Below are 21371 nucleotides of genomic sequence, written 5' to 3'. Positions count from 1 at the left end.
TGCTGTTAATTTATATCACATGTCGTAAAGATACCCATATACTATTTATGATTTTTTGCCCTTCTGTTGGAGGGTTTGGGGTGTGTGTGAAGGGCTGTTTGGGCTACACCCAGGAGTGATCAGGGCTGTGATCACTCCTGGCAGGGTTGGGGGATCAGATGGGAACATGTATATTACATACTAAAGAGGGGAGGATTATCATTTACTCAGGATCTTGGGGTTTTACCAGGTTTTTCCTTTTCCTCATTTTCTATATCTAGTCTATTTTCTCACATTGACATACTTTTTGCATGTCCCTGGAATTTTTTTTTTTTTTTAAATATGGAACGCTTCACGAATTTGCGTGTCATCCTTGAGCAGGGGCCATGCTAATCTTCTCTGTATCGTTCCAATTTTAGTATATGCTGCTGAAGCGAGCACTGCCCCTGGAATTTTTGTTTTGGTTTGAGGGCCATGCCTGGCAGTGCTCAGAGACTACACTGTCTCTCTGCTTTGTGGTATCATATGATGTCAGTGGTAGGGGGTCCTCTTTTTAAATTATGTTTATTTTTAATGTCCTGTTGCTTCACAGAGGCTATTTCAGGGTGGGCATCATGTGACTCAGCACACATCCGTAAGGTCAGAGAGCTTTGTGCTGTGGAGGCCAGAGACCACACCCCTCCCATATGGTGTCAGGGATGGTGCCTGGTGTCCATCAAGCCTGATCAAGCATGCAAGACTTTATTCAGCTCTTATTTCCATATTTTGAAGTTGTGGGAATACTAGTAGATGGAAAAAATAGTTTGATCCTTTGCACCAGAAAAAGGAATTGTATTGAGAGGTGCTCTCATTTATTTGCAGACCAGCTGCTCATTAGAGAAAGAGGGTCTAAAAAAACCACCAAAGTGTAGATAGAGTGAAACCAGAGATTATCATATATTTAGGTTAGCAAACACCATTTTAGATAGATCTTATTATTTGCTGGTAAATAATTAAGGGGCAAAGGTGTAAGGAGTGCATAGCATACAAAACCTTTCTTTCCACTTTCTGTATATTCTATATTTAGCCCTTTTGAACTACGCAAATCTCAGATAGTTTTTTCTTTATTTTTTGGGAGGGTGTTGGGCTATACTTAGTGGTGCTCAGGAGTTACTTCTGGTTCTTCCCTCTTTAATTGCTCCTGGTGATACTTAGGGACCATACGGGACAGCAGAGATTGAACTTGGTTGGCCCAATGCAAGGCAGATGCGCCCTACCTGCCTTATCATCACTCTAGGCCACTAGTTTCTTTTTGTTGTTGTTGTTTTTGTTTTTTGGTTTTTGGGTCACACCCAGCGGTGCTCAGGGGTTACTCCTGGCTGTCTGCTCAGAAATAGCTCCTGGCAGGAACGGGGGACCTTATGGGACACTGGGATTCGAACCAATCACCTTTGGTCATGGATCGGCTGCTTGCAAGGCAAACGCCCATGTGCTATCTCTCCGGGCCCGACTAGTTTCTTTTTTATCATGATAATATTTCAATAATTTTAATGTTAAAGGTAGGTTCTTAGAAACTCACTTTCAGTGAAAGAATGAATAATGAAACCCATTCCTCACAGAACGTTGTTTTATTGAAAGTAGGCTAAGATTGTTTTTACTAATTAATGTTAGTATCAAGAGAGTGAAACAACCAGTTCATTAGGGATATATTTCTAGAGATCCCAATTCAAAAGCAATGGAAAAAATGCCTTCATATATGCAAAAGAAAATTTGAGGCATATTATAAAATTGTATGATGATATCCTTGTGGACTGAAAAAACACTTTAAGGAATTGGGGGTGACTTTCCACTGCTAATGAAGATACTAATGTGAAATGTGCTAATGAATACTTTGAGTGAAATGATTTCTGGAAGATTAGTAGAAAAAAATTTCCAAGATAATTTTAAATGTTTATGTAAACTATAAGGAGACTACTTTGATGTAATAAGTATACTCACCTAAAAGTTTGTAATTTAATAGGGCCTGATGCCCTTTTTGAAATTGAGATGAGAGGTTTTTTTTTTGTTTCATTTACACTTAGGGATGCTCAGGAGACCATATGGTGCCAGGCTTGAATCCTATTGACATGGAAAGCACTGTATTGTCTCTCTTGCCAGAGATAAAACTCTTCTAACCTAAAATTAGCCATTGTAAACAATTTAATGGTATTCAGAAGATTCATAGTGCTGTGTAATCATTCTTAGTATCTAGTTGCAAAAGATTTTCTTTACCCCAATTCAACAGTTTTTCATTTCCCCTTTTTCCCATCTTCTGGCAAGCATTAAATCTGTGGGTTAACTCTATTTTGGATATACATTATACATCTAATTTATAACCTGACCTATATATCTAATTTCTTTTACTGAGTAATGTTTGAGTCTCTTCCATATCTTACCTATCAGGGTTTTGTTTTTTTCCCTAAATAATAATCCATTGAATGTTTATGGCACATTTTATGTGTCCTTTTATCAGTTGATGAGCATTGGGATTATTTCCACTTTAGGACCATAGGACAAGTTCAATTGGATATATATTTAGTAGGAATTTCTGAATTTTAGGGAAAATAATCCTGTATCATGTTTTGGGGAGATTGTCCAACTGTTTGCAACTGCAGCTGCATCAGGCATTCTCTTTAGCTTATATTATATATATATATATATATATATATATATATATATATATGTATATGTATATATGTATGTATATGTATCTTATTTTTCACATTTTCTCCATGTTATCAAAATTTTATTGGTATCCAGGGAGTAACTGAATTGGGAAGATGAGTGCCTATTTAGCATATAGGGTGCTTCCCCTTAAGTTGTTAGTTTTTATTTGGGGTATCAGGTTTGTGGTGGTAATAACTACATGCAAGGCAAGCTTTTTTTTAAGTTTTTGGGTGGGTTCACTCCTCAGAATTTACTCCTAACAGGCTCTGGGGACCATTTGGATATGTAGGATGCTGGGGATCTAACTGGGTCAGTCTCTTGCAAGGCAAATGCCCTACTAGCTGCTTCAGCCTAAAGCAAGCAAGCATTTTAACCTCTTAGTTTAACCTCTTAGAGGAAACTCCCTTCTCCTTCCCCTTCCTGAAAACCTTAAAAAAATTAATTCTAATATGCAGATAAACTTGATATAACGGAATGGAAAGACCCATTAAGATAATAGGTTAAACCAGTGTTTTAAGGGGTGGTGGTAAAATTCTCTGGTGCTCTATGAGGGGTTAGTTTCTGATTGTGTGCTTAAAGAAGATAGATTTATAGAGGATTGTTGATTGATTATTTTTTCTCTGAAAAGAATTGGTGGTGGACCAAATATGAGTTGTGAGCCATTGGGTTAAAAGAACAGAAAAAAAGCGGTACTGGGCAGATATTACAGAGAATGAGGTGCTTGTTTTAATAAAACCACACCATTTCAGTTTGTTTCCCAGTGCAATATATGGCCCCTGGGCACAACTGGGTGTTGCCTGAACCTTCTCCCCCAAATAAAATTAAAAGAACAGAAAACAAACTTAATCTAAAGGCATTTAGGAACAGAGTTACTTATTTTTTTAGATCAAGAATATGGAAATGGGGCCCGTAGAGATACATAGCGGCATTTGCCTTGCAAGCAGCCGATCCAGGACCAAAGGTGGTTGGTTCGAATCCCGGTGTCCCATATGGTCCCCCGTGCCTGCCAGGAGCTATTTTGAGCAGCCAGCCAGGAGTAGCCCCTTAGCACTGCTGGGTGTGGCCCAAAAACCAAAAAAAAAAAAAAAAAAAAAGAATATGGAAATGGAAGATTACCTTAATTTTTTTTAAATTTAGAGGTAAATTTCTGAATTTAGTTGGTGAGAAGTATGACAGAATAGGTTCCGAGTGGATTATTATGAACAATATGAAGTAAATTACAAGAATAAAAATTTCCAAAAGATTGCCTAAAGGTTAAAGGTCAACATGTAGGTGTGGAGCAGCACAAGTTTAAAGGCTTATATTTGTCGCTTGAAATTTGTGGAGCATACAAAAAACAATGGTCAATATCCTGTTGATGGAAGAACTAAAGGAATCCTGCATTCTCAGCATTTTTCTTCATTTCCTGTAGAAGATAGCAACTGCCGTTTTGGCATTCTGCTAGTTTCCTGGAAGGGCTTCAATAAGTGACTGCTGTCAGCATTTATTCCACAGTGATATTACTGAAGGTAGAGGATGTTTTAGAACTTTTAAAGGAAATTATGCTGAGTGAAGTGCTTGGAATAGGAAGTTAACAAACTCTTTAAACATACTTAAATATGTCTGTATTGGGCCAGGGAGATGAGTCAAAGGACTCTAGCATATGCTTAATATCTGTGGGTTCAATCTCTAATGCGACATGGTCCTTGACTGTTATTCCTGGAATAACCCCAAGTTTCACTGGGTGAAGCTCCCCAATCCTAAATATATTTGTACCGGGAATTTAATAGATGGAATCACAATGACATCCAAACATTATCAGGCCTCCTCTAATGCTAGCAGTAATATCTATTTCATCTTACTAAGATTAAAGGATCAGGGCCGGAGAGATAGCATGGAGGTAGTGCATTTGCCTTGCCTGCAGAAGGACAGTGGTTCGAATCCCGGCATCCCATATGATCCCCCGAGCCTGCCAGGAGCGATTTCTGAGTATAGAGCCAGGAGTAACCCCTGAGCACAGCCGGGTGTGACCCCCCTCAAAAAAAAAAAGATTAAAGGATAATTTACAGAAAAGATTTAATGCACTAGTATAGAAGTGCCATCTGAAATGAATGGCTTGTATATACTTGCTTTATATTCTAGCTCTTCAAATGAAATAAGGGGAAGTATCTGAAAGTGCGGAGTCAGCATTAATTGTGAAGCTCAGTTTTAGTAACAGTTTTAGTGAAGCAAGTTTTAGTAACACAAGTTGTAATTGTTTTGATTATCTGCTGAATCAACTAGGAAATAAATCTGTTCTTAGTTTACTAATTATTAATAAGGAAGCAAACTCCTCAGTTATGCTTAGAAATTAGCTTGATTCCAATAAATATACTTATCTCTAAGAAGAAAGCACATTTTGTTTGGGGCCCACACCTACCAGGGCTCAAAGTTTAATCCCAGTTTTACTCTCAGGGATTATTTCTAGCAGGACTCGGGGACTACTGTACATTGTACTGGAGATTGAACCTTGGTCACCCTCATACAAACCAAGCACCCTCCCTACTCACTGTTTATGCTTTGGCCTCCAGAAGAAAGAAGTGCTCCTTTTTAATTTTTTTTGTTTGTTTGTTTTTTTGAGCCAAGCCCAATGATAATCAGAGGTTACTCCTGGCTCTGCACTCAGGAATCACTCTTGGTAGTGCTGAGACATTAAGTGGGATAATAGGAATTGAACCCCAGGCTTCCACCTGCAAGGCAGATGTATTCCCTGCTGTATTATTGCTCCAGCATCAGAAAGAACTTGTTGAAATCAGCAGGGTCGTATTAGCAAGCATATAGTTATGTGGCTATTCTGGGCATAGCACAGCAATTTTGATTGCTGATGTAGAGATTTTGTGTTGTCTTAAGATAGTCAAAGAATTGGGTTAGCCTAAGACAGCTAACTTAAGACAAATGGAAAATGCTGTTACATTATAGTAATATTTTCTGCCTTTTAAATCTCTGTCTTGTGGGGGAAATGTTTTATATTAGCATCACTACATAAAATGTCATCTCTTAATTTTAATGTCCAATAAAGTTTCTTTGTTTCTTGCCTGAATCAATTTTAGTAATTTAAGTAGTAAGGTAGAATTCCATGTCCTCAGCCATTTTTTTGTTTTCTTTCCTAAGTTTTCAATAATATATTAATGTAGTTTTTGGCTTTACAAGCTTATAAAAGCTTGGTTATATGTTTTGGTATGTAATTCTCCTAAAATTTGTGAATAAGGAGTGTTGTCTTATGCAACAAGATTCTGGTCTCTATAACTTTAATTAGACAAAATGAAAAATAGATATGAAAGATGCTCTCTTATTCTTTTGAAAGTTTTTTGTTTTGTATTGGTGGGACGGGGTCTACCTGGCATCTCCTTCTGGCTAGTTAATTTGAGAATGCTCTTGGCTGTGTTGTACTGGTGTGGGTGGTAATAGAGCTATATACAAATACATGGAAAGCATGTACTCTATAGCTTCTTTGAGCTATCTCCCAAGCCCCAAGAAAGATCGCTTAATTGACCTGGAATTTGGGAATGTGGGCTTTGAAATGGTGCAAATGGTGTGGGGAGAGAGAGTTTTGACCCTTTTGTTCATTGAATAGAGAGGTGCTGTACTTACTTTTAGTGTTTTCTTCTGTTTGGGTATATAGAAAGTCTTTTACTTTGACCTTATGGTTTTCTTCACATTAGTTCTTCCAGATAGTCTCTTCATAAGGTATGAAAGTACATGTACACTTTGTTTAACAGCCTTCACAATACTGTTTTACAATGCAATGCTTTCTTAAATAGGAACTAAGATAGCTGTATGTTTTGTTTTGTTTTTCATTTGATTTTGGAGGCCACACATGGCAGTGCTCAGGGCTTATTCCTGGCTCTACTCTCAGGTATCATTTCTTTTTTTGTTTTTGTTTTTGTTTTTGTGTCACATCCAGTTGCGCTCAGGGGTTACTCCTGGCTCTATACTCAGAAATGGCTCCTGGCAGGCTTGGGGGACCATACGGGATGCCGGGATTTGAACTACCGACCTTCTGCATGCCTTACCTCTATACTATCTCTCCAGCCCCATCAGGTATCGTTTCTGTTGGGCTTGGGAGAGCATGCTAGGTGCTGAGTCAGCAAGGCAAGCACCCTGCTCAATTGATTATCACTCCAGCCCTGAACTAAGACAGCTTTATGTAATATGATTATGGTTTCAGATTACATTCTTTGAACATTATGGTTTTTAGGCAAATTTAACTTTAAAATGGGAATTTCAGGGGCCTGAGCCTGCCAGGAGCGATTTTTGAGCATAGAGCCAGGAGTAACCCCTGAGCGCCTCTGCCGGGTGTGACCCAAAAAACAAAAGAAAAAGCAGGGGGAGTTCTTAAGTATAATTTCCTTTTTGAAAAAAAGGGGGTACGCATTGCATAGTATCAGAGTAAATTAAATACTCAGAGACTACTATCTGTTATCAGAAGTCAAAAATTTACACCCAAAGTTTTAATCAACTTTTAAGACAGCTGAATTAAGCAGATAAGGGTGAATTTTTTTTTTAAAGGAGGCTAACAGCTGGCTGAAAGTAATAAGTATTAGTCGTACCTTTTGAACCTTTAAAAGTGTCAGTCATTGGAGCCAGAGAGATAGCACAGTGGTATACAGGATGGATGGTAGTTTCTGGTATCCCATATGGTCTCACAAGCCTGCCAGGAGTAACCCCTGAGTGCTGCCAGGTGTGATCCAAAAACCATTAAAAAAAGTGTCAGACATTATTCTAAGCACTTGACATTAAGTCCTCACAATTCTGAGATACATACTATGATCTTCAATCTTTCTTCCAGATGAGGAAACTAGAGACCTAGAGTTGTTTGATTAAAACGGCAAAACTGGGACTAACTAAACTCAGATATAATGATTCTATTTAATCACTAAGTATCTATTAAGTAACCTTCAGAAAAACTTAATACCCTCTATTTCCTTGATGGGGCCCGAACTATTGCACATATATGCTGGGAGTAGCAGACAGTTCTTTCTTGTGCTTTAGGAGCCAGTCATATTTTTCTTGATTAATTTTGAAATGAAAGGCCACTATAAAAAACTTAAAGTGGGGGAAATAAAATTTCATAAACGTTTTGGGTGTGAGAGCAGAGCGGCTGCCAGTAGTGCTCAGGAAACTCCTGGAGCCTTGCTTGTTGATAGTTGGTCAGTGGGGCAGGTAGTTCCATACAAGGGCTTAGAATGTGGTACCACACCTGGCAATTAGAGACCATGAGCTGCAGATTGAATTGAGGTCAGCTGCATGCGGGTGTGTACCGCAACCTCTGTAGTATTTTCCTGACCTCAATTTATAAAGCTTTGTTATAGCTAGATTATAAATTGCATAAATTCCTAGCTTGAATGCTTGTTTTGGATTACAGGATATACTTGAGCCTGTAAAATTTAGTAAATCTTCAGCTTTATTGCCATGTTTACATTAATGGTTAGACAGTGGCTTGACTTCTTGCTCTGGTATTCAATGATTAAGCTACTGTAACTATCTTTGTATCTTCAGTTATTGAAGAATATGAGGAAAAAGAAAGTAAAATGTTATCTCTTTTTTTTTGTTTGTTTTGTTTTGTTTATTGTTTTTTGGGTCACACCTGCAGCGCTCAGGGTTACTTCTGGCTCTATGCTTAGAAATCGCTCCTGGCAGGCTGGGAGGGGGACGACGACCATATGGGATGCTGGGATTCGAACCACCGTCCTTCTGTATGCAAGGCAAATGCCTTACCTCCACGCTATCTCTCTGGCCCCAAAATGTTATCTCTTAATGTTTGACTACATCTTACTCAGATCCTGGTCTGGTTATAGTGAAGTATATTAGTGGAAAAGTGCAGCAAAATAAATTTGGGGTTTAGCCAGTCCATAAAAAGTACTGACAGTGGTATTTGGAGAGTGAAATAGGCTGTAAATAATTCTTCTCGCCCCTATTCTGGGGGAAAGGGTAATCGGGACTGAAGCTCCAAATAGTCCAGACCAGGCTGAGGGAAACACATGTAGTCTGGCAGTATTCTGCTTGTATCAAGAGCAAGCTGCCTGCCAGAACTGTTGTTTTTATTGAGCACTGAGACCACCCCCGGGTAGGTGGAGTAAGGGCAGAGTAAAGACAGATAGCTCAAGTTATCCTGAGCCAGTCCTTCCGAGGGTTGCATGTAAAACAATCTCTGTTTTGGGTAAAACCAAGTTGTGAATAAATAGATACAAAGAAACCAGGGATGATCTTTGTTTGGGGTAACACAAGGTGTAATCTAACAATTAGCTATCTTAGAAGCTGTTGGAAGAAGGGAGTGGAGCCATATATGCCAAGTAGAGCAGTTGCCTTGCACATGTCTGACCTAGGGTTCAATCCTTGGCACCCATATGGCCCCCTGAGCCAGCCAGGCCTAATTCCTAAGTGAGAGCCAGGAGTAGTAACCCCTGAGTACTCCAAGTATTGCCCCCAAATAAACAAAACAAACAAGTCTTGATTAAATTTTTTTTTTCTGCACTTTGTCATATTTTGTGACATGTGAATTATCCATTTAGAAGAAAGGAAAAATATTCTAGCCAAGACTCCTAAGTCTTCATGTATTTTTTTTTTTTTGGGGGGGTCACATCCGGCAGCGCCCAGGGATTACTCCTGGCTCTATGCTCAGAAATCGCTCCTGGCAGGCTCAGGGGACCATATGGGATGCTGGGATTCGAACCACCATCTTTCTGCATGCAAGGCAAACTTCTTACCTCCATGCTATCTCTCCAGCCCGTTCATATAGTTTTTTAACTGGGATTTAATCCTATTGCATACATTTAGTTGCCTAACTTATCAGTGACCTACTCTAGTAATGGAAGACTCTTTTGTTTAATATTAAGCTGGTTTTCAAATATCTACTAACCATATTTGTTTAGAAAAGATTCCCTTTGGAGGGGTTGGGTCACACCCATCTGCACTCGGGGAATCACTCAGAAATTGCTCCTGGCAGGCTTGGGGGCCCATATGGGATGCCAGAGATAGAACCAGGGTCGGTCCTGAGTCAGCCTGGGTGCAAGGCAAACGACCTACCTGCTATGCTATCGCTCTGGCCCTATCAAATATTTTAATAGCTTCTGGATACAGAAAGCAAATTGATTCCCATATAATTCCTATTTAAACCCATGAAGTATCTTCCCTTGTCTGTAGAATAAATTCAGAATTCATATCTGGGTAGATTTAACTACAAGTCTGCATCTTGTGCTTAGTACCCTAATTCTGTACTACTCATGTGTTTCAATATTCTATATTCTCAGTGTTAAAAAGCACCTCAGCATCTGTTCTTCTGTTAGAATTCTCTTAATATTTCTCTCTGAACAAGGGGCTTTGAAATCACTCCTGGCAGGCTCGGGGGACCATATGGGATGCTAGGATTCAAACCTGACTCTATTCCAGGTGGGCTGTGTGCAAGGCAAATTCCCTACCACTGTGCTATCGCCCTGGCCCCTTCTTTTTTTGTTTGGGTTTTTTGGTTTGTTTGTTTTTCTAAACCATACCTGGCAGTGCTCAGAGTTTACTCCAGGTTCTTCGAAAGGGGTCACACCTGGCAGTGCTGAATGAGAGATGACTACTCTTGATTTGGGAGTCATTCTGATGGCCTGGGAACTATGCAGTGCTGAAAATCTAAAGGGTTTGGCTACCTGCAAGGCTTTGCTATCTCTCTCCAGATCCCAGTAATTACTTAATATTAAAGGGATAAGTGAAGACAGATTTTGGCTGAGCACTTGCTTTGCTTTGCTTACAGTAGACCTGAATTTGAATCCTGCATTTGTATGGTCCCTTGAGGCACACCTCGGAGCAACCCCCAGTATCAGTACCTGCATAGTATTGCCAGGTGTGGCCCACCTTCTACCCCCACTTCCAAAAAGAAAACAAATTCATTTTTGAAAGTCTTTTGAACCATAAATGGGCTGGCTCACTTTTTTTGTTTGTTTGTTTTGTTTTGTTTTTTGGGCCACACCCACAGTGGTTGGGTTTCTCCTGGCTCTGTGCTCAGAAATCACTTCTGGCAGGCTCAGGGAACTATATTGGATGGCAGGGATCGAACTCAGGCCTGTCCTGGGTCAGTCGGGTGCTAGGCAAACGCCCTACCGCTGTGCTGTCAAGCCCCTGGGCTAGCTCAATGTATAATTCTTTTCTTCAATTCTGTTCTACTTATGCAGAGTTATATGTTTCTAGTCATAACTAGAAGATTATAACAAAATACCTGAACTCTTTGTTTGAAGAATAAAAGGTCTGTTATTTGATCATAATTTCCTTGCTTGAATCATTCTAATAGAGTAAGCACTTTACATCTTAAAGCATTAATAGACAAATGAGACTTTGTTATAATGACAATAAAAAGACATGTCATTTCATTTTAGTATGGATTATTAATGTGTTGGTTGTTTTTTTTTTTTAATCTCTCCCCAGCTCCAGAACCTGGGTATAAACCCAGCAAACATTGGCTTCAGTACCCTGACTATGGAGTCAGACAAATTCATCTGCATTAGAGAGAAAGTAGGAGAACAGGCCCAGGTGGTAATCATTGATATGAATGACCCAAGTAATCCAATTCGAAGACCAATTTCAGCAGACAGTGCCATCATGAATCCAGCTAGCAAAGTAATTGCGCTAAAAGGTATAAGAGATGATGGGGGTTTTGCTTAAAAATCTTCCTATTATAATTTTCAAATATCATAGACTATATTTTAGTGTATTGATTAAATTTGGTTAAATAGATTTGCAGAGTTAAAGTTAGTATTGAGAATGATTTTAATTAATTTAATGACTTGAAATGTTTTTGTGAAACATATTATTTTCTACTCAGCATAGATCTCCTTGGAAAAGTTTTATGTTAAGTGAATTACCATTTTATATCTGTAATGTGATCTAAGACCATACAACCAACTCCATATATTGGATCAATAAGAAATTAATGATCTATGTATCAGGACAAAATCACTTTAATGATAGCACCTCAACTTAGATAACAGAATTTTGTTATAACATTGCCATTCACACTGTGTCTATATTAGATTATCGTGATTAATGTAATTTTTAAACATTAGCTTATATTTTGTTTAAATTATCCAGTTCTGACAATGGCTTCAGTTTATACTGATAAAAACATATTTGTAGATGAATTTAAAGCTTTGGATTTTAGGATTTGGGGATTTATTTAGACTTAATTGTTAAAACAAGGAACTGTGCAAATACTGTTTTCCAAAATGCTGATATTCTATCCTAGCCCACAAGAGGCCCTGAAAGAATCCAGGGAAGCTTGAGATGCAGTTGTGGGTGTGAGTTTTGTTTGTTTGCTTAAGGTGGATTTCGAGTGGGCTCTGAGTCATTTGTCGTCCCCCACCCCCACCCCCAAAGTAGCCAGTGGGACCAAATACATTTGGAAACTGCTGGTCTAAAAAGTTCAAAGAGTTTTATACTGTGTAGAAGTCTTTATTAGGTTTTTTTTTTTTCCCCTTAGAATTTTCAAGTGAAAATGTAATTATTTGTTTTTTTTTGGGGGGGGGGTGTCACACCTGGCAGTGCTCAGAGGTTACTCCTGGCTCTGTGCTCAGAAATCGCTCTTGCCAGGCACAGGGGACCATATGAAATGCCGGGATTCAAACCACAGTCTGTCTTGGATCAGCTGCATGCAAGGCAAATGTCCTACTGCTGTGCTATCTCTCCGGCCCTAAAGCAGAAATTTTAATGAATTCTAGCTAAGTAATAAAGTGACTGATTCAACAGGCATTCAGTTACCCTTTTCCCCTTTTTTTCCTTGATAATAGTAGGAGAAGGAGTTAGGGTGACTAGGTAATCTCTTGATAAGTATTTGAGTTGTTAGAGGTGCCAAGCTTTTTCTTTCTCTACATAATTTAAGCTTTGTATTTTATGGTAATACTGTATTTGTATTTCGTGGTAATAAGATTAAATAGGGCTTGGGAGGCAAGAATATTAAACAAATAAATCAACTTTACAAGGCCAAGATAGGACTTCCATCTTTCACTTAGGATCACAAATTATGGCAGTAAGCTGCTTTTTCCCACTTATTTTAATTTTTTTAACAGCATACTTAGTCATTAAGTTTCCTTTCAGCCTCTAAAGAATTAGTCTATTGCTTAGCAGGTCTCACATCTCTAGTAAAAGGCCATCGTTTTTAATTTTCTCAAAATTCTTTTCTATTTTTAATGTTACTGTTATCTTATCATATTTCTTAATGCTTTCTTATGTGTGCAGATGGTGAGTTATCTTAAATTAGATTGTATTAGTTATTGTCCTGTTCTATAAAAAGAATTAAAAAGATTGTCAGCATTGCACATAAAGACCATGAATCTGTGCCTGTATATCTATCCTATAGAGTTGAACTATTATCCCTTGCCCTCCTCCCCAAACCACTCACATTTATTCCAACATGTTTCATGCAAAAAAATAAAAATTAAAATATCTGTGAGTTTGGGGAGGCAGCAAAGGAAAAGTCAGACATTCCCAAATAATGCTTCTTTCTAAAGCCAGTTTTAAACCCCTTGACTTCTTTTTATAAACAGGACTATGACTCTCACAATTGTTCAAGTCTGGTTGTGGTTTACATATTGTGTGGGACGGGGCTAACATTCTTTGTTTTATGGAAGAAATTTTTACATGTGGTGAGAAGGGTTGTGATACAGAATTATGCTTTGTGTCCCATCCCTTCACCCACCTACCTCACTCCTCAATTCTATCTTAAACATTTTTGTGTTCTGGAGCCAGATTCTTTATGGCTCAGGAATGGCTTTTTCCTTATTCTATAATGAACTAATCTTGGTAGCCTAGAGATAGCTGTGGCTTTGGCCTCTTAATTTAAGCCTGATGGAATTCAAATTACAAGTATAAACCTTTGCATCTGACTCAGTGAACTCTTAACATTCAAGGCAAATTTCATCCTTCTTTTACTAAATGTTTGTTGTCTTAACTGGATGAAGCTTGATCTTCACATATATTAACAGCATCTGAACTTGTCTTCCTTTGTCTTCGTCTCCTTTCCTTCAACACCTCTACCTTTCCCTTTGTATCTTAAACCAATTAAATGTAGCATGCACTACTCTTATCTGCTAGTGATTTAAGGCAGAGTTGAAGTATACCCTTTCCTAAGGTATTTTCCCCAAGATTTAGGAGGATAGAAGTTGGCTGATTTTTAAAAAGTAGATATCTCCCTCGTGTGTGTATTAGATCTGCTTGTCCTGTGTATTATAACTTGCATAAAATAGACCATAGTTATATGTATGAATAGTTGCAACTTTTTAATCAAGTGAACTTTTCTAAAGATTCACTTTTATTTGACTTTTAGTATTAAATGTAAGTCATATTAATCTGTTTAGAGGTGTCTTTTTTGTTGGCTTGTTTTTGGACCACATCTGACAATGCTCAGGAGTTATTCCTGGCTCTGCACTCAGAAATCACTCCTGGTGGTTCTCAGGGGACCATTATGGGATGCTGGGAAGCAAACCACGGTGTCAGCTGTGTACAAGGCAAGTGCCTTACCTGCTGTACCATCTTTCTGGCCCGTCTGCTTAGAAATATCTTTACCAGAGGCAATAATAACTTTAACCCTCAAGAGTAGACATAAATTGTTTTGCTCAATCTCTGTTATCTCTTCCATGGTTGCCTCTCTGTTCAATCATTTTTATCTGAAGGTACAGAACTTGTTATAGGGCTAAAGTAGATACTAGTTGATCTTGCTTTTTTGCCTCTCAGTGATTGAGTATTTCTTATTTGCTTTCAGCTGGGAAAACTCTTCAGATATTTAACATTGAAATGAAAAGTAAAATGAAGGCACATACCATGACTGATGATGTCACCTTCTGGAAGTGGTTCTCCTTCTGAATACAGGTTGCTCTTGTTACGGATAATGCAGTTTATCATTGGAGCATGGAAGGAGAGTCTCAGCCAGTGAAAATGTTTTGATCGCCATTTCCCAGCCTTGCAGGGTGCCCAGATTATCAATTATCGTACAGATGCAAAACAGAAGTGGCTACTGTTAACTGGTATATCTGCACAGGTAACATTTTCCAACTTTTACATTTTTTTCTTTAATTATTTAAGCACTGTGGTTACAGAAATGTTCATAGTTGGGTTTCAGTCATTGAATGTGCAACTTTCTTGCCACCATTGTCCCCATTTCCCTCCTCCTCCACCTCCTGCATTCTGCTCCTCTGACTCACTATCATTGTCAATGTAGTAGTTGTCAGTGCAATTTAGACTGCACTCATCACTCTTTTTTTTGGGGGGGGGGGCACCCGATAAAGCTCAGAGAGTTACTACCTGGCTTATGTGCTCCGAAATAGCTCCCTGGCATTGGGGGGACCACATGGGACACCGGGGGATATTGAACCTCGGTCCATCCTAGGTTAGTGCTTGCAAGGCAGACGCCTTACCACTATCACCACCGCTCCAGCCCCTGCACTCACCACTCTTTGTGGTGAACTGCGTATCATGGGCTAGTCCTCCTGGACCTCATCTCAACTGTCTCTGGATATTACCATACTGTCTTTTATTTTTCTTATATTCCCACAGATGAGTGAGACTATTCTATGTCTGTCCACTTCTCTGACTTATTTCATTCAGCATAATAGTCTGTCCATTCTTGTATAGGCAAATTTTATGACTTAATTTTTCCTAACAGCTGCATAAAATTTTGTTGTGTAGATGTACCAGTATCTTTAGCCACTCATTTGTTGTCAAACACCTGGGTTAGTTCCAGATTCTGGCTATTGTAAACAGGGCTGTAATGAACATAGAAGTACAGGGGGCATTTTTGTATTGTGTTTTTGTGTTCCTAGGGTATATCCCTAGGAGTGATATTGCTGGATCATGTGAAGCTCAATTTCCAGTTGGTTTTTTTTTTTTTTTTTTTTTTTTGGTTTTTGGGTCATACCCGGCAGTGCTCCGGAGTCACTCCTGGCTCTAGGCTCAGAAATCGCTCCTGGCAGGCTCGGGGGATCATGTGGGATGCCGGGATTCGAACCACCGTCCTTCTGCATGCAAGGCAAATGCCTTACCTCCATGCTATCTCTCCGGCCCCTCAATTTCCAGTTTTTTGAGGAATTTCCATACTGTTTTTCATAAAGGCTGAACTAAACGGCATTCACACTAGTAGTGAATGAGAGTTCCTTTCTCCTCGAGTCCATGCCAACTTTGGTTGTTGTTCTTTGTGATGTGTGCCAGTTTCTGTGGAGTGAGATGATACCTCATTGCTGTTTAGATTTGCATCTCCTTGGTGATTAGTGATGTGGACCATTTCTTCATGTGTCCTTTGGCCTTCTGTATTTTTTTGAGGAAATGTCTCATTTTTTTTCTCCCCATGTTTGATGGGATTAGATGATTTTTCCTTAATAAGTTTTGTTAGTACCTTGTATATCTTAATATTAGCCTCTTATCAGATGGGTATTGGCTAAATAGTTTCTCCCATTCCATTGGTTCCCACTCTTATTAAATGAAAAAGTTCGGAGAACTGATATGTCCATGGTGCAGTTTATTTTGAAATTAGACTTTCTATACTCAGTCCTATTGATTCTGAATTATTTTTCTATCTTTTATCTTCTTACTATTCTCCCACTGCTATATTTGTTTGTTTCTTTTTGTGTTTGTGTTTTTTTTTCATTTTGGGTTACTCTATGTTCAGGAATCATTCCTGGTGGTGCAGAGGGGACCATCTGGAGTGCTGGGAATTGAGCCTGGGTTAGACATGTACAAGGCAAACAACCTACCTTCTACTATCACTCTGGACCTACTTTACTCTTTAAACATAATAATGGTTGCAGGAATAATGTCTCTATACTAATTACAATTTCAGGGTATGAAGTGTTCTTAGGTTTTCATTGCAGGTTGAAAGGAAATTGAAATTTATTGTGAATATTTGCTGTAATATGAGTACTTCTGTATCTTTTCTTTAGTTATCTTTTATTTATAATGCTAGCATAAGAGATGAGTATATGGGGGGCCGCGGTGGCGCTGGAGGTAAGGTGCCTGCCTTGCCTGCGCTAGCCTAGGACGGACCGCGGTTCGATCCCCCGGTGTCCCATATGGTCCCCCAAGAAGCCAGGAGCAACTTCTGAGCGCATAGTCAGGAGTAACCCCTGAGCGTCACAGGGTGTGGCCCAAAAAAACCAAAAAAAAAAAAAAAAAAAGAGATGAGTATATGTAAGGCACATTCAATATTTATGTTAAAGCTATAGAGCTAAATGTTAATAAGAGTTATCAATTTACTTTGAGAAATTGACACATAATTTTAAGGTTTGCTAAAAAACTATAGTGTATTATAGTGGAGCTAATTGCTCCATTGGTTGATGAATCTAAGTTCTTAATTTCTCACACTTAACTATCTTTTATAGCAAAATCGTGTGGTAGGAGCAATGCAATTATATTCAGTGGATAGGAAAGTGTCTCAGCCCATTGAAGGACATGCAGCCAGTTTTGCACAATTTAAGATGGAAGGAAATGCAGAAGAATCAACACTGTTTTGTTTTGCAGTACGGGGTCAAGCTGGAGGAAAGGTAAAAATTTTTATTTTGGGAATTGTTGAGCACTTGATTTTATTGTTCTGATGCTAATTAATCATATACTCTCAATATAGGCTTTTATCTTCCTTTGAATTTTGTCCTAGCATTTGATTTCTAACTTTAAGTGCTTTTTCTGGTGTGACTTATTTAGATGAATTATATCTCTTAGCAGCTGGCTTTTGGAGGGGGACTACTTGGTTTTCAGGGCCATACCTGGTAATGCTCACAAAGTACCCCTAGAAATACTAGGGGAATATGTGGGTTGAGGGGTCAAGTACTTTTTGCTCCATCCATTTGAACTGTATGTATCAGCAGTTTTTTAAAGACTTTGTTTGTTTTTACCATAGACTTTAAATTGGTATTTTCAACTTCACTATGAATAAGTATTAGTAGATTTGCTAAAATGTAAATTTGTAGTCTATATCTAAAATTTGAAACTAAAGTGAAATCTATAATCTGTACTTTAAATACCCTGCATGTCTTGATCTTAGTAGGATGTGGATTACAGTTTGAAAAACATAAGTCAGAGCTCCTCAGTTCTTATACTTTGAAGTAACTGTATAAAGTATTTTGTGTGATAGAATTCTTACAGCAGATGGATCTGGCTGACTAGAGCATTAAAAGATTGCTCATAGAAGTCATAGAAAGCTTAAAAAATGAGGAATAAAGACTGTTCAGTAGCTAAACCCTCAGCCAAAATCCTTACCATTCCTAGAACCTTGTAATTCCTTTGATTTTGTGCTATACCTAGTGTTGCCTAATAGCCTTTTTTTTTTTTTTAATGGTTTTTGGTTTTTGGTTTTTGGGTCACACCTGGTGGTGCTTAGGGGTTTCTCCTGGCTTTGTGCTCAGAAATCGCTCCTGGCAGGCTTGGGGGACCATATGGGATGCCAGGATTCAAACCATCATTCATCCTGGATTGGCTTCGTGCAAAGCAAATGCCTTACTGCTGTGCTTTCTCTCTCTGGCCCTTAGGGACCATTTCTAACATAGTGTCAGTGTTTGAACCCAGGCCTCCTGCAGGCAGAACATACTCTCTTCATCCCTTTGAGTTGAGGATCTCTCTGGCACTGAATCTTGAGTAATACTGTTTGTATTACAACAGTCAACACTAGGAACTTGGTTTGATGTTTTTTTTTTTTTTTTGGTTTTTGGGCCACACCCGGTGACGCTCAGGGGTTACTCCTGGCTATGTGCTCAGAAGTCGCTCCTGGCTTGGGGGACCATATGGGACGCCGGGGGATCGAACCGCGGTCCGTCCGAGGCTAGCGCAGTCAAGGCAGGCACCTTACCTTTAGCGCCACCGCCCGGCCCCGGTTTGATGTTTTTATTAGAGTCTTTTTTTGGTTTAATTGCTTTTTTTTTTTTTTTTTTAAATGTTTTTGTTGGGCCATGCCTTACTGTTCTCAGGGTTTCTTCTGGGCTCTATGCCCAATGATTACTTCCAGCAGTACTTGGGGGAACATAATCCCAAGGGTCAATCAACCTTGTGCACACTACCACTTTATCATCTCTCCAGCCCCTGAAATCTTAATATTTCTCATTGCTAAGTAGTTTTAAAAAATAAGATAAAGACTGCATAAGATAAAATTTTTAGGGGCCAAGGAAATGGTTAAAAGGGTTGGTATGCATGTTTTGCACCGTGGAGCCTCAGGTTCAACTTTCCAGCATTGTCAGTTGTGGTCACAAAATAAAACAAAACGAAACAAAAAAGGCTACATAGTCTGTACCCTTTAGCAGAAAACATACATACCCAGGAATCATAATTTGGTCTAAAATTTCAGAAGGGGCCAGAGTGATAGCACTGTGGGGAGAGTGAGTGCCTTGCACGTGGCCGACCCAGGTTCAGTTTCCGGCATCCTATAATGGTCCCCTGATCCTTCCAGGAGTAACCCCAAACCTGGCCAGGAATGATCCCCTCTAGCCCAAATAATAGTAAGATAAAGTTTCAGAATATGAATCCCATTTTGTTTTGGGGCCACACCTAGTTGCGCTCAAGGCTTATTGACTACTGGCTCTGAGCTTTCGGGGCTTCTAATGGGCTCAAGAAACCTTTTGCAGAGCCAAGATAGAACAAGGGTCAAGAGCATGCAGGGTGGGGGGCTGGAGGGATAGCACAGTGGTAGGCCGTTTTCCTTGCACACGGCTGACCCAGGACAGACCTGGGTTCAATCCCTGTGTCCCATCTGGTCCCCTGAACCAGGAACAATTTCTGAGCACAGAGCCAGGAGTAATCCCTGAGCATCACTGAGTGTGGCCCAACTCCCACTTCCAAAATCGCTCCTGGGAACTATATGGGATGTCAGAGATCAAACCCAGGTTCACTGTGTGCAAGTCAAAACACCCTACCCACTGTGCTATCACTCTGGCCCCTAATCCTGTCTTCTTATCACAAGTAGATTTTAGATGCTGTTCCAATACAAATATTCTTCATGCTACCCCTTTCTAATCATACTCACTCCATTTCCCCAAAATATTTTTATGCCTGAAAACAACTACTTTTTGATAATATTTTTTTACTTCATGATTGCTATGTAATAAGAATATTTGATATGTGACCTTTAGAAATTGTTTTTGTTTTTACCTCAGCATATTCCCCCCCAAAAAACATTCTCTTTATTACTGAGGTCTGTTCCATGGTACAGTTGTACGGTAGTTTGATATTTCAACAGTTAATAACATTTTGCTTATTTTCCATTTGAAGTTATAATTAAAGCTGCTGGGTCAACTACTGAAAAATATAGTTTTATGTAAGTTTTTTTTTTTTTAACAGTTACATATTATTGAAGTTGGCACACCACCTACAGGGAACCAGTCCTTTCCAAAGAAGGCAGTGGATGTTTTCTTTCCTCCAGAAGCACAAAATGACTTTCCTGTTGCAATGCAGGTATTTTAAGCAAATAAATGACTTAATATTTCTCTCATAAGAAAATTAATGAAAAAAAAAACCATTATTCCAATTGTCAGTTAATACTTAGAAAATACTTCATTCTAAAATAAAATTTTTTTTTTTTTTTTTTTTTTGGTTTTTGGGCCACACCCTGTGACGCTCAGGGGTTACTCCTGGCCGTGCGCTCAGAAGTCGCTCCTGGCTTGGGGGACCATATGGGATGCCGGGGGATCGAACCGTGGTCCGTCCTAGGCTAGTGCAGGCAAGGCAGGCACCTTACCTCTAGCGCCACCGCCCGGCCCCTCTAAAATAAAATTTATTAGAGATCTTGTAATTCAAAATTGTCCTCATTTATGGATTTTGTTCATATTCTTATTTCATGAAATCTTGAATATCTGATATCAAATGGTGATGTAAAAATAGGGATATCAAAATAAAAGCCTCTTGTCAGTGCTCAAGAATTTTACCATCTTGGGCCCGGAGAGATAGCACAGCGGCGTTTGCCTTGCAAGCAGCCGATCCAGGACCTAAGGTGGTTGGTTCGAATCCCGGTGTCCCATATGGCGACCCGTGCCTGCCAGTAGCTATTTCTGAGCAGACAGCCAGGAGTAACCCCTGAGCAACGCTGGGTGTGGCCCAAAAACAAACAAAAAAAGACAAAAAAAAAGAATTTTACCATCTTTAATGTAGGATTGAACTAAATGCTTTAGTTTGTATTTAATTTAAATTTTGCTGGTGTGTTGATTTTTCTCGGTACAGATAAGTGAAAAGCATGATGTGGTATTCTTGATTACTAAATATGGTTATATCCACCTCTATGATCTTGAGACTGGAACCTGCATCTACATGAATAGAATCAGTGGAGAAACCATTTTTGTTACTGCACCCCATGAAGCCACAGCTGGAATAATTGGAGTCAACAGAAAGGGACAAGTGAGAAAACCTTGACTCTTAAATTAAGCGATAAAAGAAAGTAATATTTATTTCATGTTAGCTTTATTTCACAATATGTATGTTCATAATAATTGTCATAAAATAATCTATACTGGAAATGCCAGAAACATATAAAGTGTGTCCTTAATATTTTCGGAATATAATGATTTGGCATATTGAAGTGGCAGGTTATGTATATTTGACTGTTGTCAGATAAGAGCCTGTCCATGAGGGCCCAGGCTTTCATTCTGTATTCACTACAGGGATTTTTCTGTAATTTGTAATATGGATTAATAATTACAAGGAAAATAACTTCTAACTTCTCGTTTCCTAACTTTAAATATTGCTAAATATTT

At 38.9% G+C, this 21371-nt stretch overlaps 1 protein-coding gene and 1 non-coding gene across 2 annotated transcripts in view; one reads left to right on the top strand and one right to left on the bottom strand.

Annotated features, from left to right (window-relative positions):
* CLTC (clathrin heavy chain) overlaps positions 1–21371 on the top strand; it is a 79902-nt gene that overhangs the window by 12166 nt on the left and 46365 nt on the right. The window contains 6 exon segments of the mRNA XM_049771199.1: positions 11089–11296; positions 14417–14592; positions 14594–14692; positions 17025–17186; positions 19966–20079; positions 20842–21015. Of these exon segments, the coding sequence (XP_049627156.1) occupies positions 11089–11296; positions 14417–14592; positions 14594–14692; positions 17025–17186; positions 19966–20079; positions 20842–21015 (933 nt within the window).
* On the bottom strand, positions 316–418 carry LOC126025473 (U6 spliceosomal RNA). Its single transcript, XR_007501464.1, has one exon. It is a non-coding gene; the product is annotated as a U6 spliceosomal RNA (small nuclear RNA).

Source organism: Suncus etruscus, chromosome 1 (assembly GCF_024139225.1).
Source record: "Suncus etruscus isolate mSunEtr1 chromosome 1, mSunEtr1.pri.cur, whole genome shotgun sequence".
Lineage (NCBI taxonomy): Eukaryota > Metazoa > Chordata > Mammalia > Eulipotyphla > Soricidae > Suncus > Suncus etruscus.
This window is presented reverse-complemented; position numbering and strand designations above follow the sequence as displayed.